Genomic DNA, 24247 nt, shown 5'->3' on the forward strand with positions numbered 1-24247 from the left:
ACTAAGGAGTCCAGGCCTTTAGGGTCCTACAATCTCTACAATCTCTCTCTAGTCTCCAGTCCCCAGTCTATCGCATTTTTCGTTACTATAAAAGGGCAACCAAAATTCCTTCACCCGCCGCCTCCTTTCCAAATCATGGCTTCCTCTTGCTCACTGTTCCACTCCTCTCTAGCCTCCAAATCCAACTTCCCCTTGATCCATCATCGAAACCACCCCAAATTCAATCGCCCCACTCCTACTGTTGTCTCCTGCACCTCCTCCACATTCGACCCTTCCCCCACCATTAGTTCCTCTAACAATAACTCCCCTTCTCCTCAGAAGAACAGACGCCTTGCCGATGAGAACATCCGTGACGAGGCTCGACGCCACCGCTCCACCGCCAAGAACACCTTCTCCGCCAAGTACGTTCCTTTCAACGTCGGTCCCGACTCCACCGAGTCTTACTCGCTCGACGAGATCGCCTACCGGAGCCGTTCCGGTGGATTGCTCGACGTCCAACACGACATGGAGGCTTTGAAGAAGTTCGACGGCGCGTATTGGAGGGAGTTATTCGATTCGCGCGTGGGGAAAACCACGTGGCCATACGGGTCAGGAGTTTGGTCCAAGAAGGAATGGGTTTTACCCGAGATTGACCCGGACGACATCGTCTCGGCTTTCGAAGGTAACTCCAATCTGTTTTGGGCCGAACGGTTCGGCAAACAGTTTCTTGGGATGAACGATTTGTGGGTTAAACACTGTGGAATCAGCCACACGGGTAGTTTCAAGGATCTGGGAATGACCGTTTTGGTCAGTCAAGTTAACCGTCTACGAAAACTGAAACGACCCGTCGTTGGAGTCGGCTGTGCTTCTACGGGTGACACGTCAGCTGCCTTATCCGCTTACTGCGCTTCCGCTGGGATTCCTTCCATCGTCTTTTTGCCAGCAAATAAAATCTCCATTGCCCAATTAGTCCAACCGATTGCGAACGGCGCTTTTGTTTTGAGTATCGATACTGATTTCGACGGTTGCATGAAGCTAATCCGGGAAGTCACCGCCGAGTTACCGATTTACCTTGCCAATTCATTGAACAGTTTAAGACTCGAAGGGCAAAAAACAGCTGCGATTGAGATTTTACAGCAGTTTGACTGGGAAGTTCCCGATTGGGTTATTGTTCCGGGTGGTAATTTGGGGAACATTTATGCCTTTTACAAAGGGTTTAAAATGTGTCAGGAATTGGGGCTTGTTGATAGGATACCTAGATTGGTTTGTGCCCAAGCAGCCAATGCTAATCCACTTTATTTGTATTATAAATCAGGTTGGAATGAGTTTAAGGCTGTTAGGGCAAATACTACATTTGCCTCAGCTATTCAAATTGGTGACCCCGTTTCTATAGATAGAGCTGTGTATGCTTTGAAAAATTCAAATGGGATTGTAGAGGAAGCGACTGAGGAGGAGTTAATGGATGCAATGGCGCAGGCGGATTCTACCGGTATGTTTATTTGCCCACATACTGGTGTCGCATTGACTGCTTTGATTAAGCTTAGGAATAGTGGGGTTATTGGAGCTGGGGATAGGACTGTTGTGGTTAGTACAGCTCATGGGTTGAAGTTTACACAGTCTAAGGTTGATTATCACTCCAAGGAGATTCCAGAAATGGCTTGCCGGTTTGCTAATCCGCCCGTGCAAGTGAAGGCAGATTTTGGTTCTGTTATGGATGTGCTGATGAAGTATTTAGGAGATAAAGCTCCAAAGCACTAGGAGGAGCATTTTGTAAGTTCAGCAGTTTGTATTTCTTGATATTAATGCTTGGTTTTAATTTGGTGTTGCCTTGTCTTTTTTTTTTTTTTTTGGTTAAATTTTGGTCTAGGTTGCCGTACTTGGTGTAGAAATTATCTGTTAGCCACGTAAATTGTCTGAATTTTTTGAGTCAGAAGCTTAATGATGTCTACCTAGATCAGGATTTGTTACTGTTGCCTCAATAACACTTGTTCAATAAAAGGTTTATTTATGTGGCTTTGGGCAATCAGACTTGTGAGCAAGACGATTGTGCCTCAAGAAAGCATCTTAACTCTGCGTTCACAAAACAAAGTTTGTTCCTATGTGGAGTTATGGGTTGTAAGTGTTTCTTCTGTACATACTTATCATGTAAAGAAACGGCTAAAATAATTTTTTTCTAAAGTTTGGAATTAGTTGTGTTTGTGGGGTCCTTGCCAGGAAGTTGTAGGTGGTTTTACTGTTCTTTTTTCCACATATGGAGAATGAGTGACCATTCATTATCAATTAACGAAATTACTTATCTAATATATATATATATATATATATATATATATATATATATATATATATNNNTATATATATATATATATATATATATATATATATATATATATATATATATATATATATTTGTATATGTATATGTAAACTGTGGAATTAGTTGTATCCAGGGGGCCTGGGCACTACTGTTGTATTCATTATCATGTTTCATCTAAAGATTCTATATGTTCTTAACTTGCTAATCTAATAATGGTTAGCCTAGCAGAATAGAGGCATATCATTTGGTGATTTGTTTGTTGCATGCAAGGGACTTCAATGGAGAAATTCTTTAGATGTAGATGTAAGTTTCCACAGAATCTATCTTAAAAGGAACCATATACCAAATGATATGCTTTTATGAAATATAGACTTAGCTTGCCAGTCATTTCTAAGCTTGAAATAATGATATAAATAGAGGCCAAATATCTGAAATAGCCTGTTGAAATTGTAAGTCCAGTATTTTGGTAGTAAAAGTGAATTTTGTGGTGCAATGCAGTTGGGTGATACCGTGCAGCATTAATAAGATATTGGTCTAATGGATTCTCCATGATCTGGAGACTTATAATGGTGAAGTCGTTATTGAGTATATGGCTTATTGACAGAAACATTAAACATATCCTTAAAACTCTTAGAACTTTCTCAATTTATTTCATGTTGGTTTGTTTTCTGTGACCTACGGTGAATCAGCATGTCTTTGGTTGTTATTTGAGTGGAAAACATTAATTTCAAAGATACCCCGTCTGGAATACAATTGCATCCTTCTTGGAATAGAATACAAAAGGCTAAATTTACACTGAAAGATGAGAGAATGAGCACAGATATGGTCCTACTGGTAAAGATGCACCCATTGTGTTCTTTTAGTTGCTCCTCTATTGACCTTTTAAGCTATGGGTTGAATATTTGAAGTAAAAGGAGCTCTGAAGCTGATTGAGTCCTCTTATATTTATAATTTATCGAACGAAGAAATGCAGCGGATCATGCTCTATCTTGTTTTTCTTTTTCGGTGTGATGTCCACCCTTGTATTAAGATTTAGATGTGGGAAAATCTGAGACGTTATTTGTGGGGTGTTTATCTTTTGCTCAATTCGCATCATTGAAGAGGGAAGCAACACAAGGAGATGGATCATGGATGGATAAATAAGTTCAGCTCGTTTCTCAAGATGAGCTTCTAATGGGAAATTGGGAATCCATTTCAGAGATCCCGATGCCAAGTTAAGACAACACGCAATTGATAATTTAACTGATAGCTGAATGCTTGGAACATGTTCAAAAACTTTGAACATATTATCGAAGAGTATTTGCCTATACAGCTTCTTATGTCCATCAAGCGCGTCCAGAATAATCTGACTGGGCTGGCATTGGTTTGTTAAGAAAGCTAGGAATAGGTGACTTAGCTCAAGCTGTCATTAGATTAATTAATGCAAACATCCCATCATAAGCTGTGCGAGGTGGCATCTTCCACATATTTGCTAATGTGCCGGATTCTTCTTTTTCGGGAATTTAGCAGCTTCACATAGACAAACGAAAGAAATAATAAAACTGAATCAGAACCATTTTTAAAGGACAGCAAGACTTCAGTTTATTGCAAAATAATGGCAAATGTCGATGAGGATTAGCACAAGGGGCATGCTTACTAGCAGGCAGCAGCTTTCACATACCATCTAATCAATAGTGCCCCTTGTATATACTGATGTCGCCAAACAATACCAGAGTGTGAATCACAACACAGGTTTCTTCATAGATCACACTGCCTTACCATGCCAAACTGAATTGATTTTGCATTTTCACATAACAAATTTCATAAATTAAGTAAGCTGAAACGGCTGAAACCCTACTCCATCATGCAATTGTGCGAGAATCTTATCTGATCTTTTATAAAAACAAGAAAAAAAAAAAAACAGAGCAACGTCATATTCATTGGATCAGTGATAGCTAAACATGCAGCAACATCCTGTACTGAAACCAAATCCTTAGTGTTTTTAATCTCAACAAGCCATGAACAATCAGGAACAATGATATAATGATATACTCTTGTCATCTGACACACTAGCAAGGCGACCTCCTCCACCAGGTCGAAATGCCACTGCCCAAACCTGGTCTGTGTGATTGCTCATTGTCTGTATAGCTGCTCTCATCTTAAAATCCCATAGTCTTACAGTTTTGTCACTTGAGCCTGTTGCAATAGCCTCTCCATCAGGGCTTACATCCACACTCAACACCCAGCTAGTATGACCTGACATGGCCCCGATTAGAGCTTTCCCCTCAGCATCATAGATATGTACATGACCATCATCAGATGCCGAGTATAGCTTCCGTGAATCAGGTTCAGGAGAAAACACAAGAGACCTAACGGGCATGTAATGGCCTTCAAGGTGATGTAGAAATTTGGCACGAGCTACATCAAAAACAGAAATTGTGCCATCCATTGAGCCACAAGCAAGACGTCTTCCATCAGGACTCCATGCAACAGATAGGACAAACTTCTTGCTGCTGCTTTTATCAGAGGGCTTCGGTCCTTCAGGACGAGGAATTGATAAAGTTGAAATCAACCTCCACGTTGCAGTGTCCCACAGCTTGATTGACGCACTACCCCCACCAGCAACTGCAAGTGTTGTACCCTAATTTTGAGAGTTATTGTAAGAAAGCCAGTCGAAACAAATTCGAAAGAAGCACTTAAAAGACATTCAACATAGCATTTCAATCATAAGTTCTCGTCAAGAAAATTATTCATCATAAGTAGTAGCCTTGACATTCAAAATAAGGTTATTAGCACCACCCGAAAAGATATTTAAGACTAACATAGAAACCACAGGAGCAGGGGTTGAGCCTTGTATATTGAAAGGGTGAATCTTCTATATGTTATATATTTTGTCTTTTTTTTGAAAGGTATATAGACCCCAACAAAAGTTGACTAGCTTCACCCCTGCATAGGAGGTTGTTAAGTGAAGACAGAAAGAGAGATGTTTTACAATAACAAACATAGCAGAGACAAACTCGTACATTTATGCATAGCACACGTGTCTTCGGAGAATTCTATTAACATAAGATCTTCAGAAAAAGTGACAGCTTATCGGTGAGAGCTTATTTTGCCAAGCTTGGCTTCATTTAATGGTTCATTATAATCACTCGAATCACGATATCATTTATTACAAAGGAGTATGAGAAAAAGAGTAATACTATATCTTGCCTACACTGTTCAACTAGGCAACAAGGTAATCCAAACTGAGGCATTGGTAAAATAATTAATATGAATGTCTTTCATTGAAATAAACACTTCATTCATTTGAATAATAGTACGAAATATCTATATCAGTGGCCTTCAAATGTAAAAAATTCAAACAATCATCAATCAATTCCCATAGTTATAATAAATGATCCAAAATTTCTTCTGCAAAAAGTCCAATAAAATTATTACCTTGGGATCGAATTGCATTTGCCAGACCTCAGAGGGAGGAGCTTCGAGAGTGGCGATGGTGGCGTTGGTGTCGACGTCAAACACCCGAACCAAGCTGTCGAGGGAGGCGGAGGCGGCGATCACGCCAGAAGGATGGGCGGCCACCGAAACGACGCCGAGACAGTGGCCGGTGTTGGTGCGGACGAGCTCGAGCTCGTCGGGCCTCCACAGCTTGACGGTTTCGTCGAGGGACCCAGTTAACAGAAGGGCCGGGCGGGTGTCGGTGGCGGGAACCCACGTGGCAGCCCAAACGGACTCGTCGTGGGCATTATCGACGGATTTTAGGCCCGCCAGTTTCATTGATTTTGCCATCTTGGTAATAAGAACCCTAGCAAGTAGATTTACAAGCGAAGTGCAGTGTTCGGTTTGAATTTTTGTTTCTTAAACCGCTTTTGGAGTTTTTGTGAGATTTTTGGAGGGGATTGAAGTGTTGTTGACTTTGGGCCTTATTGACTCAGATATTCCTGGTCAAGCCAGGCCTTACTGACTTTGGGCCATACATACAAAGTCCATGACAGATCCATTTTTATATACTATCCTATATTTGACGGTAAATATTTTACCCCAAAAAAAAGAAATAAGAAAAAGTTTTCAATGTTTGTCAATGACAAGTGGCAAGTGGAGTTTTCCACAAAAGAGAAATATATTACCAGCAATGTACCAGTTAGGTGAAGTGAAGATGATCATGCTGGCATGAGTTGTGGGCAGTAAGGGCTGATTATTTATTGGATATGAACTACGAAGTCTTTTTCTTCTAATTTTCATAATTAATAAAAAGAGAAAAGAATGGTTGGGGCTGGGGGGAGTGGGGGAGGAGGGAGAGCAGCTGATCTGGGTAAGACATTCCATCAATTTCAAATTTTCAATCATGATATGGCCCATGGCACTGGCTTTAATTATAGAAAAGGAGAATATAAAATTATGGGCAAAATGGCAAGTTAAAAGCACACTTTTTCAGCTTGGCCTCGTCCTTTGATTTGAAGCCTTGAATATGAAGGGGGCCAAGACAGACATTTTTCTGAGTTGTTGCTTTTGATCGGGGTGTGGTTAATTAAGCACAACTCTTTTTAATTAACCGCTGCTGCTCCTCTTGTCTATCGTCACTTGATCAATTCCTTCCTGCTCTAAAGAGTCCGGCAGACATTTATGTGTCTATCCCCTTATGCGTATACAGACCGGTAGGACATATCCCATTTCTCCGGCTCCAGTTCCTTGTGAAAAATAAATTCCGCAAAGCTGGAAACTTAAATGTACATAAATACTAGTAGTACCTTTTATGGAACAAGTATTCATCACATCAAAACCAAGCTTTTAAAACTGTAAACTGCAAACTCACACAATTTTCCACTAGACTACAAGTGGAAATAAACGAGGCTTCAATAGGTGAACAAAAAACACCATGAGAGCCCATTGTCAATACTCAACAAATTAATCACTTCCTAAACATTTTAGTATGATACCCAACAGAACTTCAAGCTTGTAATAATCTCCAGCTTAGGCTCCAGCTGATGAACACAAAAAAACAGCACAGTCATAGCCAACCGCCATGCATCCACATCATCCCTGGTACCATCCAAGATAGATACTCTTCAAATCATCAGAAACTGAGAAACACCCAAACTAACAAGGAGCTCCATGAAGGTGAACAAAAAATTAACTCACATGAAGCTCCCATTTCCGTAATTCCTATTTATATATCTACTAATATTATTTTAATTAATACTATATATACCCTAGTATAATATATTCAGTCAACTTTTGATTAATCGTATGTATACGGAGAAACCAAATCAACCAGAAAAATTTGGGAAATGTCTGAACTTGTTGCTGGATCGCAGCTATATCCTTTGCTTCTCTTTCATGGAGTTTATTTTCTCTAATTTCAACCCATCCCTGAATCTGGCAATAAAGGTCTCAGCTTTAGCGTTAACATCAGGACTGGGACAAAACACCGGGACCCCTCCAATTCCAACGCCAACCCCATCATCACCGCCCATCATGCTGGCCGTCTCCACGTCACCCTTGCTTGATGAGACATCAACTTCCTCCAATTCCGGAGAGCTACACCGAGAACTAGGACTGCTCGGTATCTTAACAAAATCCCCACGAAAAACAAATTTGAACTCCGTCATTTTAAATGGTGGCGGAGGTGGTGGTGGTGGTGGTGTCGGAATTAACGGTGACTGTCCACCGCTGTTCACGTTCTCGCCGTAATAGCTAGAAGTGTTTGCTTTTGTCGGCAATGGTGGCCTACCGATGGTGGCTGCAGTTCGCCTCCGTGAAGGTTCGGGTGGCGGTGTTTGTGGTGCAGGTGGTGGTTTGGATGGCGGCGGAATCTGACTCTTTTGCTTCAATAGTCTTTTTGTAGAGAAAAAAGCTGGTGGCGGTGCAGGTGGTGGTGTTGGCTGGATCTGAATATTTCGCTTTGATGATCGTTCTGAAAGTGAAAATGCTGGTGGGGGAGGTGGTGGAGGCGGAGGTGCAGGCACTGAATGGATTTTTTTGCTTTTGCTGCCCTTTCTGAAGAGATTGTATTTTTGAAAGACCGAGGGTGGTGGTGGCGGGGGTGGAGGTGGAGGAGGTGCTGGTGATGGTGGTCGTATGGTAGTAGAGTAATAAGGTGGTGGCTCACGTGGAGAATGCAAAGGACAATCGTGCTGATGATCATGATCCTTTGTCTTCTGCTTCTTCTTGCTCTTCCTTAACAAAGCAAAAACCATCTTTATTTCTTTGGTTGCATTACTTCTTCTACGTTCCAATTTCCCATACTTGTGCTCCGATCTAAAGCCCATATGCACTGGCGGTGATGGTGGTCGCCGAGGAGGTGGCGGTGGAGGCTGTGGTGGTGTTACTGGCTGTGCAGACTCAAGATTATTGAATTCAACATTATCGTTCTGAATCATCACCTTCTCTTTCTGCCCTACCGCTTGATAAATTCGTCTTGGCTTATGGCGTGCAGCTGGAGGCCGAGGCGGTGGTGGAGGTGGAGTTGACGGTGGTGATGAAGGTGAGGGACGAAGCACAAAGGTATCAATCGGAATGACTTTTGCTTCAGATTCCTCAAACTCAATTCTCGTCCTACGAAGCTCATGAACTTGATCATTATAATTTGTTGAGGATCGATATTTGTTTATTTCAAAATCATCAAAAAAACGAAACCGATGTTCACTAGTCTCCCACAAAGACTCCTTTCTCAGATCTGGATACGAGCTACTGCTTCTCTTCAACCTCCTAACGCTGGTTCCCGACGCGTTCATCGGAGGATCATCATCGTAGATCTTCCTTCCTGGATACCCAAACCATTGTTGCGAATTAACAGGATGGCTAGAAGCCTCATTCTTATTATTATTATTATCATTTCTAACATTGTTGTTGCCGCTGCTGCCGCTGTTGTTATCATCATCATCGTTTCTTCTAGCAAAAACGCCGCAAAGAATGGCAAACAAGACTAGAAAAATGTTGAGGGAGTCCCAGCTTTTCCTCACACCGTTGGGTCTAAAAATCTGAGAGGTGATGGAGAGAAAAGGAGGGACGGCAAAGAACAAGAGAAGCAATGCGATGATGGGTAAGAGAATGATGAGAACCGGTGGGGTGAAAAGAGGAGATGGTGAGCGACGGCGAGGCATGGAATTGCTCAGCTGTGGCCATATCGGTGGAGGGTCTCCGGCTATTTCCATGGGAATGGTTTTGGAGTCTTCTTTGTATTTGGGAGTACATTTGTTTTGCTTGTGAGGAGAGACTTTATAAACTACAAGGGGGAGGAACCTTGACTTTAGAGGAGAGATATTATGTTATAAGAAATGAAATAATGGACCTTTAGCTATTTTTTAATTACAAACTGGATTGTTACATAACCATTAATTTATTTGACTATTTAATGTGTCGGAAATGAAATTAAATACATTTTAAATAAAAAATTATATATGTGCACTTTCCCTTTTTTTAATTTAATTTTTGGTTTGAATGACTGGAAAAGCATATATGACCATTTTATTGTACTCTAATTATTTGGCAGCTTTTTTTTTAAGGCTATTCAAAGCCATAAAATGACTTACGTGGATTAGTCTCTTGCTTTCTTTAAACACAAGAAACTCTCGATATTGTCAAGATAATATCTGAATATGATTGAAGTATTTTTAATTAAGACATTTTCGTGATGTATTTGAACATTTGATTTATTAATTAATATATAATTATTTATTTAAAAAATAAAATTTAAATTTTTTTTAATTATAAAAAAAAGAACACTTTCGTATCTATCAAACAACAGCAAATGATAATTCAACAGCATGAAAAGTACATTCATACAGAAATCTCTTAAACATTTTTCAATCAGCAAGAAACACAAATTTGTACGGATTGATTTTACTTCATGATCTAGCTGGTGCCTGGTGCATTAGGCATTTGTTTGGTAGCATTTCTCTTTCGCCATGAATGCCGACTTGGTTCATCAGCATGATTTGTTTGATGTGCTTTAATTTCTCAAAATCAGAGTAAATAAAGAATTTTTCCATGGCTAAGAGACAAACAGCAAATGACAAAATAGAAACCACTTTGTAACATCTTACTTAAACGAAAAAAAAAAAGGGTTTTTGTCCGAAGTCAGATTTCTGGTTTGGAAAGAGTTTGTCCTTCCTGACTTCCTGCAGGGGATTTTACAAGTGAAGCGAAAATCCTGAAAGGAAAAAGGAAGCCAACTTGGACCCTGTTCCCACGTGTTGGCCAATCCATAGGTAAGCAAAGCTCTTATACAATGACGTTTTGAGTTACTTTGTACATTATTGGAGCGTGGCTGAAATGATTGAAATCATACCCTTTGAGAGCAAAACTCGAAAACAATGCCTTTGGGTGGCATTTTCTCAAAAGAAAAAATATATATATAAACTTAACACAGCGCTCCTTTTAATTCCTCTTTAACCTTTCCCTGTTTACTGTATAATCAGTGTTATTTGGTATATAATCCTCAATCATTAGCATCAGAATGCAGAGCCTTAAACTTGGCTGAGGATCCCCTCCTCTATCAGATTAAAATAAATAAGTCTTACCAATATAAGACCTTAAATATCAAAGGAAATCACGTTCTCACCTTCGTTGGAAGATAGAAATTTAACCTGTAAAATGAAATAAACTAATCAAAATAATTAATGCAGAAAGGCTTAATGGAATCCACTCATCCAGCACCCTTCAGCTTTTTGAACTTATCTAGGTAAAGATTTCAGTGTGTTATAAAATTAATGAGGAGACAAAACAACTTTAAGTAGACAAACAGTGATAATTTTCCTTGCATTACCTTTTCCACTACCATCGGTTTCAATTTCAGCGGGGGAAAACTTTACCCATCAGAAAGAAACACAGAGAATAATTTTTTTTGAAAACTCTCACTTTACCTCTCAGCTCATAGCCAGCCAAACTATTCTTTATTTTTTTTATGGAAAACAATAAAAAGGTCTTCTTCCAAGCGTGGCAATTACTTGTCCTGGAAAATCATGGCAGTACCACCAGCATTCCTGGGGATAAAAAAAAAAAGAAAGATTATAATTTGAAGGGTAGCTCTTATCTTATTCCTGCCCCACGCTTTCCCTTAGGGTACAGATTATTATCATAATTCATACGTAAATAAATAAATAGATAAAACCCTTTGGATCAGGCCCCATCGCTGGTTTGCCACCTTTCTTCAGAAAGGTTTTTTGATTTTGCTTTTTGATGCAACGCTCCACCAAAACAACACTGGCGAAGACATGAACTGCTTCGAATCACGCCGTGATGAGTACGCGCATGGTTATCGTGTGGGATTAAGATTAATTTTTGTGTGTGTGTTTGACTGCTGTTTTTCTTCACGTAGGGTCTTGTAAAAAGCGGGAAATAAAAAAAAGAGTATAGAGACAGGTAGGGCAAGGACAGCCACTGACCACGAAGTGTCCTCTAAGGCTCTGCAACAGCTAGGCAGGCAGCGTCCCGGTGGACAGCCTGTTGTTTTCTCTCACGTGAGAAAATTTCTTTTGTTCAATAATTTGAAGTTTAGATGGATGATTATAATCAATACTTAGATAAGGTGATTAAGAAATTACTTTACTTGATCAGACCTAATCATTTATCCTAATAATCTTTTTTCTTTAATAAGATATAGTATTTGAGCTTAATTAACTACATAACCATAATGAGTCCTTGGTGTAGTTTATTTTTTGAAAAGAATTTAGGTAATCCAACAGCTTCATTTTTGGGTAATTCGATAAGAATGAATGAGCTTTTAAATGGGATTTTTTTTTTGGAAGAAAGAACACATAGGTTTGAGAAATGGATATTTCAAGTGTTGATGATGACCCCATTTCAAAAAGGCATCAAAAAGCAGTTTCTTACCATCATTATTAACATAGATGGATGTTGTTGTCCCCTATTGTTTCATCATTTCATCAAATAAAATGGGTAGGAGCCAAAGAAGCAGACTAAAAGAGAAAGGGGAAAGATTATTATATATATATATATATATTTACATTATCGAGTTTAGCTTCAGCCTCTGCTATTTGGTCAAAATTTTCTGTTTTTTTTAATGATTTTATAAATTACAATTTTAAGATGACAATTAAGAAAAAAAAACTCATAATATTCAAACTTAAAAGCATTTAAGCATTTGACTCATTAGTTGGTACATAATCTCTTTTTCAAAATGAATACAGTTCGAATCTCCCAAATATATAAAAAAATAATTATATTTAAAAATATTGTGCCATGCAATCATTAAATTTATTTATTTGTAATATTATATTGTGCTAAACATTTAGTTCATTGATTAGTGTATGATCTCTATCTTAAAAAAAAAATAGAGTTTAAATCTCCAAATATATATAAAAAATTCACCCTTAGAGTTTGAATTCCCAATTATATAAAAAAAAATTCACGCTTAGAAATACTTTTGTAATATTATATTGTGTCATGTAGTCATTAAATTTATTTATATGAAACATATATTTTTATAATTTTTTTAATTTAAACTATTTAAAAAATTCAAAATAAATTTTAATTATTCTATTATATTCAATAAAATTTTTATATTTTTATTTTGATTAAGTAGATCCTTATTGTTAATGGTTACGCAACTATATATTATTAATAAAAAAACCACTTGTTATTTTTATGTTGTGTGGTGTTGAGCTTATGTTAACATTAGAGTATAAAAAAAGCCACATAATTATATTATCATGTCTCGTTAGTAGGTCATATTATCATTTAATATAATATATCAATATAACACGTCAGTACTATGTGACATAAAATGACAAGTGATATTGACTAACAATAATTAATCAACTATTAGTTATAAGAATCTATTTAATTCAAAATAAAAATATAAAGATTTAATTAAATGTAATAAAAATAAATATTTATTTAAAATTTTCATAATAAATTTTGAAACGTAATAAAAATATACCTAGTCACTTAATTTGCCTGATATATTATAACACACGGGAACATGGAATTTCAAAAGAGTTCCCATCTAGTTTAGTTTTCTGTTAACTAGTCTTGAGTTTCTTTGGCTGCCATCAATAATTAGCAAAAGAAAAAAACAATCAAGTTTTCCATTAGATTTATCATTTTTTAGATCCAAAAAAACTCATGAATTGCTTGAGCAAAATAGTGGGCATCAGCACTCACTTGTGGGAATGCAATTCCAAGCATATGGCCTACATTTACAATGCTGAAGAAAATCTTCAAAAGTTGTAAAGAGGAAATGAGGTACTCAATCGTCGCAGACATAACGTATAGCGTAGGATGGAAGTCGTTTAGCAACAACCACGAATGAGGTGTACGAAAGAAGTGGATGGATGGCTAGAAAGAGCAAAAACTATGAATAATGAAGAGTTCGTTTGGTAATTGAAGAATAACTCACCGGGGTTGCAAAGAGGGAAGGAGGTATTCAACCGTCATAGACAAGATGTATGATGTATGGTGCAGGGTGGAAGTTGTTGAGCAACAACCACAAACAAGGCCTACTAAAGAAGTGGATGGATGGGTGGAAAGGGCAAAAACCATGCATAATGAAAAGTCCGTTTAGTAATCAAAAAATAACTTATTGGGGAAATTTTTTTTTTGGTGTAAATTATTTTACAGAAAAATTTAATTTTTTTTATATTTTAAATAAATTATCGAAAACATTTTCTATCGTTTGAATCATTTTGTGAAAAATATTTTTTATCATTACTAGTGGAGTTATTTGAGTGTTAAGATGATAAATAGGAGTTTATTACAAAGCAATAATATTATTTGATTTTCACTAATTTAAAATTAAAATAAAAATAGATATGAAAATAACTAAAATCAATAATAACATTTTTCAAAATATTTAACCACATATTATAACTATATATAAAAGAAAACCAATTTCTTATCTTTGCGCCACTTGAAGTGATAGTTTTGTGCCACATGAAGTCCCGTTGATTGACATGTGAATTGGTTGAGTTTGGAGGCTTTTAGGCAAGGGTTAGGACTTTCGCTCTAAACGTGTGGGTTTGAAGTCTCCACACTTATATTTTTCATTTTTTAATTCTTTTATTTCTCAATATGATCTCCTTTTATCAATTCTTTTATTTCGTCTAGATTTATAAATTTCTCGATCAATTTCGTTATCTTGTCCTCAACTATGAGCTTCAAATGATAGATAAGATTCTTGCTTTTTGCCTCAGTCAGACTTTTTTCTAACTTGTGAAAATCATATTTGCTGGGTTATAGGGTATGGGCTATCCATTGTTGTGACCCATAAAATTGAAATAATGGAAGCTGGATTGATGCATGGTTCGACAACTTGGTAACAAATCCTGCTAACTGCCTCACGCCTGTTTTGTATCCATGCGGGTGTAGATCATTTTTCTCCCCTATTCCTTTGGATCCAGTTAACGGATTTAGATCCAATTCACGGGTGTTTATAGATACTAATTAAATATGCTTGTATCTAAGTATTTTATTTAACGATTAATGTAATATAATTATTGATATGATCTTTAACTCTTATACAATATTAATTTATAATTAAAGTAAGCTCTATGTTTCAAATTTTTTTTTATCTCATCACCTTTTTAATATAACACTATAAAAATATCAATATTTATCAATTAAGTAAGGTATCAAAAATCTATATTTATGTGTATTGATTATAAAAATATTAACATTTATAAAAATTGTGTAAGACATCCAAAGCTTATACTATGTGCATTCACTATAAAAATATTAATATATATGAATTGTTTAAGATATTCAAAATCTATAATTATATGTATTTTATTATAATTATTCGTAAAATTTATTCAATTTATAAATAGCAAATAAAAAATTTAATTGTATTAAATGATTTCATTAAAAAAATATTTTAATTTTAATAATATTGAATAATTTAAATATTAATATTTTAAATTAAAAAAATTAAGTTAAATATTAATATGTTTTATTTTTTTAATATTTAAAGTTAAATATTAATATTTATTAAATATATTGCTAAACTTAGTATAAAGATCCATTTCTTTTGACATAAATTATTTTTTAAAAAATACTTTCAAGATTTATACTTATTTAAAAAATAAAAAATTTATTTTCAACGTAAAACATTTTAAGAATCATAAAAAATGTCTTAAGTCGACCTAAAATACTTTTTAGAAAAAAAAAAACTCTCATTCTAAGTTATAAATTTCTTTTCGGCTCGAGGGGCGTAAGCTCAAGCCCAATTGAACGTACTTCTTTTCGGCCCATTGCACCATTTGTCTTGCTAGCCCGTCACGCTGCGTTTAGTTCATAATTTGTCTATAATATTCTAATTTTTTGTTAGGAACAAAAACCCTAACGCTCTCTGTTTTTTTAAACGGTTGAACCCGGAAGCATCTTTCTTCTCCGTTCGATTCATTTTTCCGGCAGCCCTTTCTTCTTTTTGTTTTTTTCCCCTTCATTTTCTGGAACAATAAAGAAGGAAAGAGAAAAAGATGGTTTGGTTTCAATGCGAGGATTGCGGCGATAACTTGAAGAAACCAAAGTTAGCAAACCACTTCAGAATTTGCTCTGCTTCCAAGGTCTTATTTTTCCCCTTCATTTTTCTATTCTTTCAACATTTTGTTTCGGTTAAACTCGAACTCTCGACTAATCAATCATCTTTTTGGATGATTCCGTAGCTATCGTGCATTGATTGTGGAGAGATTTTTGGGCAGCAAAGCGTTCAGGGCCATACGCAGTGCATTACTGAGGCAGTAAGTTTCGCAATACTTAATTTTATTCAGTAACTTGCTAATAAGTAATCTGACAGAGCATTATGTTTTTCCTTTTTCTTTTTTCATATTTAGGAAAAATATGGTCCTAAGGGACAAGGTAAAGCACCGAATATTTCGAATGCAAAACCCAACAAGGAAACAAAGGAAAAACCTGACATTGATATAAATGTGGGCTTATCTCAACGTCCTCCATGGTTTTGTAGGTAATGTTCATTTTTATCCAGACTTTGTTATGCCCCTTTTTTGTTATATATTATCTTGTATGTGGAGGCTTGTAAGATACTGTTGAGGCCAATAAGTCAAGTAATTTTCTTAGAACCTTATTTGAATGTCTTTGTTGGTGCCTTATTTTGTGGTGGAAGAACATTTAACTTATGAATCTTACTGAAAAAGTTATGAGGGGTGTTAGTTGGGAATTGCATGTGGCTTTTGTTCAATGAAGAAATAAAACAATTAGTGTTGCTTAAACGTATTTTTGTATTGCACAGAGGTCCTTACCCATAGTTTTGCTCAAGCTACAAGCTTTTAAGTTTTGATGAAATTCTTCCATTCTAATTTTCCTTTGCTTTCATAAATGAATTGAGGAAGCAGCAGATCAACAAACCAAACCAAGTCTTAATGCAAAATGAATTATTTTCATTCACGGAGAATAAATCTCTCTGGTCCCCTGGGGTGTTGTCTGGTTTTCTGTGAATAATTCGGTCCATTAGCTGTAGATTTCTGGAGCCAATGCTATAGATTTTGGTAATTTTTTAAGTTTATCGTATCAGATTAGATGTCTGATTTAATGAAGCAAATTATATCTGGCTAGGTGCAGAATATAATGACTTTGACATTTCATCTGGTGAGGCAGTTTGTGTTGAGCTCCTGAGCGACGGTCCCAATTACCATGATATAAAAATTACACATGATAAATATTTTGCTTGTGTTTGTTATTTATCATTCTATATTGAGACCTGAGGAGATTCTCTTCATTATCTATGTATTTGCAGTCTTTGCAATACTAAGGCTACCAGCCAGCAGACCTTGCTTCTTCATGCTGAAGGAAAGAAGCACAGGGCAAGGGCTCGGGCTTTCCGTGCTAAGCAACAACCTAAACGGATAGAAGAATCTGCCCCAGATACTAAGGTTTCAACTGAAAATAAAGTGAATGGTGAGTTGGTGGAGAATAAATCTGTTGGAAAGGCCAAACAACAGGACCTGCCCACAGATGGCCATGTCCAAATCAACTCAGAAGCAGCAAATGGAGATTTATCATCAAAGAAAAAGAGAAAAATAGATGTGTCTGTGAGGGATGGTACTGACAAAAATAGCGGGGATGATAGCTTAGAGGAAGCAGGCAATGGAGAAGTCATTCAAGTTGGGGTAGAAAAAACAGAGGACATAAAGAGAAAGTCAAAGAAACCCAAACATAATATTGTAAAAGAAGATAAAGCAGAATCTGCCTCTACCAAAGAAGATAACAAACGGAAGATAAAGTGGAAGAATTTGATTAAAGCAGCCTTGAAAGCTGTATGTCTACTCATTATGATTCATTTTGTTTCAACCTTTTTTCATTATATTAGAAATTATGGTACTTATGATTGTTAACATAGCTTTGTTAAGATAAACATGGTGCTATAATTGCAAGAGCTCCCATGTCCTTTCCCTGGAACCAGTGGTTGGGAACTAAGCAGAGGCCCAAAGTTACTCTCCTTTTATTAAAGTTACAATGATCTTTCCCTCCGTGGAACTTGCACTTGCATTTATGCTTTCTTTTTTGTGATTGTTGCAGAGTCCTGATGGAGTTTTGAAGATGCGAAAGCTGCAAAAACTGGTTCTAAAAGCCCTCCAGGAAGCAGGTGTAGATGAAGAGAAGTCCCAACTAAGTGAAATGCTGGAGCACAAGGTGAGGGGTGGTTCTTTGTGTTATTTGTTTACTAGCAAGTTTTCTGTGTTGAGGTTTTTTTTTTATTAAAAAAAAGAACTTCTGTAAATTTTTAAGGGGGGTTGGTTTAAGAACTGAAGCTCTTGTTTAATCTTGTCATAATATTCTTTTCTCCTTGTCTGTGCAGATTACTTCAAGCTCCAGATTTACAGTTGACAACAAATACGTCCGTCTAGTGGCTAAAGACTAAAATTAATCTTTAATGAAGCTCTTTTGTGGTGGATTTTGGAGGATGGCAATGTCACCAGCAATTGTTTTTCCATTGCAGTTTTACAGTCATTCATTCCTTTTTCTTTTTGAAAGGCCAGTCATTTATTACTACCTTTTGTTTGAGAATCTTGTTGGAGCTGCTCTTTAACCTATTAATCATTTCAAATGCTTATAGAAATTGCCTTCATCTACTGCATAAGAGGAAAGAGAATTTTGCCCAAGTTATGAGTGTAATTCACATTGAAATACCACCAAAAAGGATTTGTTTATTCCAAAGTATATATAACAATCATAAACTTGTTTCCTTTGGGCCTGGATATTGATAAATGGACGTGAACTCTTAATAAGTTTTGAGGTCGTGACACTTTCTGCCTACTAGGAATCTCATTGAAGATATAGCCGCCTATTCTGCTTATTTATTTATTTGGGTAAGTTATCCGCCTATTTTATGCTGCTGGATTATTGTTTCAGGACTATAATTAATTGAGAATCAGCCGGTGTATTAAAAAATTCGTTATAAGACGCCGAGGAACATTGATTCAAGGCCTTTCCTGGACTCGCTGGAGTACAAGATTATGATGTCAATGCGAATTCTTTCCTCCACTGGACTAACAAGCATATAATCAGCATCTGGCGGGAGGGTTATTCTTATAGAGCTAGCAATTTAACTTTGTTGCCCTTTCGACCAGTTAGCCATCACCTGAGTGAGCTTACAGTGATGACAACACCGTGGAGTGCGGACAGGATTGAAATTTGTTAATAAAGCTCATTCTGTATCAACAATGAAGCAAGTTATTCCATTAATGAACTCATCATATTACTTACAAATAAACATAGCCTCAAATTTCATGGTTCTATCAAAGGCCAAGTATAATTTCTTGTATGAATTCCTGTAAACAAAACATTTCTCCAATATCTGTTGTCTTTACAAGGATGCTCAGCAGATGGGACAGGTCGGTACTGTTTCTCATATGGCATGCTTGTGGGACAACAGTTTCCACATTGCCGCCCAGGCATTCAATATTTAATTTGCATGCAATTCCTTTGAACTCAACATGGATAAAGGTGTGAGAAGCATACTTCGAATTCTAGGTGATTAGGTTGAAAATAGAATAAAAACTATTATGATCAGCAGTACAACAGAGCATGCCATTGCCTGCAACAACAAAGACGTGCAGTATATGTTATATACTATTCGAGTATATTGAATGTGATTTTTCACTCATTACATTAAAAATAAATTGAAGAAATACATTTATCAAACAAAAAGTTCAAACGCAAGAAAAATAGAAATCTAATAATCTTAACTGATGGCAATAATGATAGACTTCTTCTGGTATGTATGAGATTATGATCCGTTGTTAACTATTGAATAAGTTACTTTTGCGAGGAGGAGAAGGGGGAGGGGGGAGGTGGGGGTGTACTTACAGCAATTGCAGAAGCAGCAAGGCCTGCTCTCTCCCTAGGATCTTTGCGGTAGTGATTTCCAAAATAAAGAAATGTAGCATAGTACCACATTAATGGGCACACAAATCCTGAGAGGAAGCTGTGAAAAAACAAGATAACATTATAAATGGAAATTTGCAGCTGGGAGAAGAAGAAGAAGGGTAAAAAGTACTCACGAGAACCATCCTATCCCACAGCCAAAGCATGGAAGAGGTTTGTCAAAAATCCCTGTCTGGAAGTCCTCTACATCTTTGATAAGGGTATACTTGCCTTTTTCTGTGGCATCTGGTGCTTGCCCTACCATCACAGCTTTACTTCTCAATTGATTGAATAGACATACAAATATCATGATGCTAAGATCAATGTTTCAATTGATAGAGGATCACATATGGAACATTGCAGCACAATATATATAGATCAAAGAAGTAGGAAATGACACTGTGCCTCTACTTGCTGCAGGGTATGGGTCAAAAAACCCTGATTGGGCATGTGAAGGCTAAATAGGATCACTACCTTTAAATACTGAATAGTATCGAGCAGATGGCCTCAAAAGATCAAGATGTTTATCAGAGACTGATTTAGAAAGCTCAAGGTTGTTCCTCAAATTCCCTACCTCCTCAACAGCAGCACCTGTGACATTGAGAATTCATGTTCATAGATGGTAAGGTAACTGGATCAAGTGTATATACTCATCAATTAACCTAGGAAAAGAAATCATCATACTAATCACTTGCTTTATTTTCTTCTTAAATCCTCCAAGAACTACTACTTGTGGCAGATTGTCCACAACAATAAAAAACAAGGTCTATTGCCACAATGTTGGATTCCTAGTACGAGGTATACACAACAAAAATCTTTTGATGAGGATCAAAGCATAAAATTTTCTACAAATATCAGAACCTTTCCTGTTAAATACCATCTATCCTTGTTCAATAGATCAACCACATTCATATGTATCTGCAACTATACACCATGATATAAGTATTTTTTGAACAAACAATTGCTGAAAAGTGACAAAAAGGGATATATGGCAGGTGAGATACACATCACTGTAGAATATAGTTCATACTGTTCTGCTCTTAGCTCAACTTCATTTCTTTCCTATCAGATAAGCAGCCATAAATATAGTCGCAAGCTGTATGCTATTGACTCATAGACTGAGGAACTTTATAAATAAAAATTAGTAAGGCAACTACACTACTGATGATATTATTTTCCATTCTTGTTCTTACAAATCAAGGTATTTATTTACCTAGAAAAAAATCATATGGTAGTATTTGACTTTTCAACATCTCTCATCAGCTGCGTGACATTCTTAGACATTACAGTATTTCTATTTAGTATTAGAATTCATTATCAATGCATTCAATGAACTCTTATACTGGCTCATAAGAAAATCAAATGCCTCCAAAAAGCAAAAAACATAAGAGCTCTTCTGAAAGAAGGGAAACAAATATAATCAAACAGCATCAATAAAAGTACAGGTTTTCTCTACAACTTATTAGCCTGACTAATAACTGGCATATTGAGGGAGAGAAATTAGTAAATATAAAAAGGAAGAGAGATGGATTACTTTGATCCATGTCTGCCAGAGCTGACGAGTTCGGAGTATCAAAGGCCTCAGTGTATACTCAACGAAACAATTTCCTGCTTCAAATGATAATGTAGAACCTCAGGTATAATTCTATAGCTGATGATGAATTGCCATCTATAATCATGCTTTCAAACATAGTCCATTTTGTAGTACAAATAAGAAGAAAAATAAAAATTTGATTGGAAAAATTGATCTATGATGATACTAAACGGCTAGGCTAGCAGCAGGTAAGCTAGCATAGAAGCAAAGAACTAAAAACAGAAATATCTTTCAACAGAGTCAACGTGCTCTTAAACTTAAAGTTCCCAGACAACAAAAATGCAGCTAAACTCATGCTTTTTTGAAACTCTGCTACGATCCAAGTTAAGATAGAGTTCATAAATTCAACAAAAATTTTGAAAAATCCAGGATAACTGCTATGAAATGTACATATAATTTTTTAGGAATCATTCGGGGAAAAAAAGGAAAGAAAGAAGATTGAAAAGAAAAACCACAAATAAAAAAGGAAATGAATAATATAATTAATTACGATCTGATAACTTTCAATCTCTGGTTATTTGAATTCAATTACTTGGATGATTGAACAAGTAGATAGAAATCTCATTGGATCAATAATTACTAAATAAACTTTAGATATACAAGTGGGAACAGAAATATCCAGATGAATTCCTGACCAGACTTAAGCTAAGACAATCCAAGAAAAAGGAAAAAGCAGATTATATGCACCATAATCTAAAATTAAAATCCCAGAAAAAAAAGACGAATTCAAAACACATAATCTTAACAATCAGACAATAAATAATCAAAGAACATAAAATTAAAAAAGAAAAAAAAGAGAAACTTGCCTGTGAAGAACTGGAACTAAGGAGTGAGCTTTGGATTGATGATTTCTTTTGTAAACCGCCAAAATGAAGAAAACTTACAAAAAATTTGTAATCGAGGAGTGTTTTACATGAAAAGCAAAGCAGAAAACTTCTCTCCTCTGTTTGAATACGGAGCGAAAATTGACTTCTATTTTTGTCTTGAGAAATAATAATGGCGGAAAATTATGGAAAAATAATTTTTTTATTATATTGTCGCTTGTCTTACTTTATTATTATCCTTATCATTGCTTGTAATAAAATAAACATGCTTTTATTCACTTTATTTGAGCGCTACCTTGAAAATTATTTACTCCTTGATTGGAATTGGACCACGTATAAAATGACAACAAAACCCCTCAGTATGACTCATCTTGTGTTTTCTTGGTATTATTGAATTTTTATTGGTTGGTCCATTTTCGTTTGGATTTTTCTGTTTTTTTCTAATTTCTAAATGGCCAACTTGTTGCCGGCAATGATTGAGTTATTCTAGTACCGAGCAAAGCATTGTGTTATCACCACTGTATTTTCCAATATATCTTTCATCGGTTTTGAACAATTTAACAAAAGCCATCAATTTCATTTTTATACGGTTGGGGTGATTATTTAGATAATATTTGATGAAAGACTAATAAATAGTTCTTAGCAACCTACTAATTAATAAGTAATAATACTATTAGTTTAAATACAATAGTTGAGAATGGAATTCTTCTGATAGTAAAATGAAATTAGAGAATGCTAGTGGTCCAAAATAATCAGACGGTGATAATGCTTTGAGTGGTTCAATATTTTTGTGTGCTTCAAAATCAAAATATGTCTATGCCCATGTGCTTAGGTCATTGAATTCCAGGAGAACGACAAGTCCCCATCCAAAGCCTAAAACTTGAGCTTTGTTTGATGGATGAAATAATTTGGTTTGGAAAGAAAGCTTAGAAAATAAATTAGTCAAATTTCTGGTTCATAATTATAGATTCTGATGGCAAACCTCACACGTAAATGGGCCCTCCTAAGATTATCATATCAAATATACATGAAAGTGAATGCCAGAGCGAAGGCCTACTATTTGAGGCCCGGGGTGCTCCAAGGATTTGAAACGCACCCTGAAATGACCATCTAAATTTGCATGTCACATATTGGTATGAAACGACGTAGTATATTGCATTTGTCAAATTCGTGGTGGTTACATGCCGAAGTTAAACAAGATCCATCATCAACCACCCACCTGCCCCGAGGAACAAATATAAAATAAAAGAAAAAAAGGGAAGAAGACACTTTTGGTGCGGGCAAGCATTTTGGGAAGTTGGGCAAAGCTGCTGTTTGGTTGGTTTCCAGCCACGCGCCTCGACTTTCCTTCCCTTTAGTTGGAGCCCATTGGTTTCTTAGTGTTAGCCATCAGAAAGAAAAATGGAAATAAAGTTCAAAGTAAGGAAGAAGGTTGGCTACGATTATTATTATTATTTTGTTTAATGGCTTGGTTGGTATGAAGAATAAAGCATTTTGAGGGTCAAACATTGTATAGAGCCGTGATTTAAGGATGAGCATGGGACTTTTTGATTGGACATTTCATATTTGGATTAGGTTCAAACCCACAATTTCTTTTATAAATAATTATTTGAACATTAAGTTATATGGTAGAAAACTTGTAAATAGCATAATTTGATAACTCCTTATGCCCTTTTTGGGACATTGACGATTTGATGTTTATAATCACTATATTGTTTTTTCTTTGATATTTCCAGTTCTCTACTTTCATCATCTTAAAGCAAAGTATTCACTTTTAAAATATGTGAAATTTTATAAATTTTTTTGATTCATACAATAATAATTTAATGATAGTGGCCATTTCTTTACCTTTTAAAAGCATGAGAGACAATTGTCACAAACCAGAAAATCAGCCGTTTGGGCACAAAAAAGGTTCCTTGTATCATCAACTTGACAATTTTAGTCGAGAGTCGAGGCATGTACTATATATTAGATTCAAATTTAGTTGTTCAATTTCTTCAATAGGTTATATTGTATAAAAATATATTTTAAATTAAAAGGTTTAATTTTGTTACGGAGTTACTTGGTTCAAGTAGTAAAATACTTAAAAATCAATTTATTTTATTACTCAAGTTTGGCTCAAACTTGTCAATAAAACAAAGCGAACTTAGTAATTAAATCTTAATTTGCCTATACTCCTAAATTTCAGTACCTAAGGGTAGGATGAGATTTAGA

The 24247-nt window shown here is 35.9% G+C and overlaps 5 protein-coding genes across 5 annotated transcripts; 2 read left to right on the forward strand and 3 right to left on the reverse strand.

Moving 5' to 3' along the window:
- On the forward strand, positions 1-2047 carry LOC18588333 (threonine synthase 1, chloroplastic). Its single transcript, XM_007012665.2, has one exon. It carries the CDS (start codon positions 136-138, stop codon positions 1735-1737), a length of 1602 nt encoding a protein of 533 aa, XP_007012727.2. The 5' UTR covers positions 1-135; the 3' UTR covers positions 1738-2047.
- LOC18588335 (WD repeat-containing protein VIP3) lies at positions 4143-6143 on the reverse strand. The gene is made up of 2 exons (XM_007012667.2): positions 5711-6143; positions 4143-4913 (listed from the first exon to the last, which is right to left on the reverse strand). Exons 1-2 carry the CDS (start codon positions 6059-6061, stop codon positions 4299-4301), a joined length of 966 nt encoding a protein of 321 aa, XP_007012729.1. The 5' UTR covers positions 6062-6143; the 3' UTR covers positions 4143-4298.
- On the reverse strand, positions 7018-9516 carry LOC18588336 (pollen-specific leucine-rich repeat extensin-like protein 1). Its single transcript, XM_007012668.2, has one exon. The coding sequence runs from the start codon at positions 9424-9426 to the stop codon at positions 7588-7590; it is 1839 nt and encodes a 612-aa protein (XP_007012730.2). The 5' UTR covers positions 9427-9516; the 3' UTR covers positions 7018-7587.
- Positions 15555-18409, forward strand: LOC18588337 (UBP1-associated proteins 1C). Its single transcript, XM_007012669.2, has 6 exons — positions 15555-15798; positions 15898-15972; positions 16066-16196; positions 16986-17505; positions 17768-17881; positions 18048-18409. The coding sequence occupies exons 1-6, from the start codon at positions 15712-15714 to the stop codon at positions 18108-18110; spliced, it is 990 nt and encodes a 329-aa protein (XP_007012731.2). The 5' UTR covers positions 15555-15711; the 3' UTR covers positions 18111-18409.
- LOC18588338 lies at positions 18903-22289 on the reverse strand. Its single transcript, XM_007012671.2, has 6 exons — positions 22016-22289; positions 21150-21223; positions 20090-20206; positions 19753-19873; positions 19559-19676; positions 18903-19286 (listed from the first exon to the last, which is right to left on the reverse strand). Exons 2-6 carry the CDS (start codon positions 21157-21159, stop codon positions 19227-19229), a joined length of 426 nt encoding a protein of 141 aa, XP_007012733.2. The 5' UTR covers positions 21160-21223; positions 22016-22289; the 3' UTR covers positions 18903-19226.

This window comes from Theobroma cacao, chromosome 9, assembly GCF_000208745.1.
Source record: "Theobroma cacao cultivar B97-61/B2 chromosome 9, Criollo_cocoa_genome_V2, whole genome shotgun sequence".
Lineage (NCBI taxonomy): Eukaryota > Viridiplantae > Streptophyta > Magnoliopsida > Malvales > Malvaceae > Theobroma > Theobroma cacao.

Coding starts and splice junctions, on each gene's coding strand:
- LOC18588337 (XM_007012669.2), top strand. CDS start 15,712: ATGGTTTGGTTTCAATGCGAGGATTGCGGCGATAACTTGAAGAAACCA. Junction 15,973..16,065: donor CGCAGTGCATTACTGAGGCA/GTAAGTTTCGCA, acceptor TTTCATATTTAG/GAAAAATATGGTCCTAAGGG. Junction 17,506..17,767: donor TTAAAGCAGCCTTGAAAGCT/GTATGTCTACTC, acceptor TGATTGTTGCAG/AGTCCTGATGGAGTTTTGAA.
- LOC18588335 (XM_007012667.2), bottom strand. CDS start 6,061: ATGGCAAAATCAATGAAACTGGCGGGCCTAAAATCCGTCGATAATGCC. Junction 4,914..5,710: donor AAATGCAATTCGATCCCAAG/GTAATAATTTTA, acceptor TCTCAAAATTAG/GGTACAACACTTGCAGTTGC.
- LOC18588336 (XM_007012668.2), bottom strand. CDS start 9,426: ATGGAAATAGCCGGAGACCCTCCACCGATATGGCCACAGCTGAGCAAT.
- LOC18588333 (XM_007012665.2), top strand. CDS start 136: ATGGCTTCCTCTTGCTCACTGTTCCACTCCTCTCTAGCCTCCAAATCC.
- LOC18588338 (XM_007012671.2), bottom strand. Junction 19,874..20,089: donor ATACTATTCAGTATTTAAAG/GTAGTGATCCTA, acceptor CTGTGATGGTAG/GGCAAGCACCAGATGCCACA. Junction 19,287..19,558: donor TTGCTGCTTCTGCAATTGCT/GTAAGTACACCC, acceptor TTGTTGTTGCAG/GCAATGGCATGCTCTGTTGT.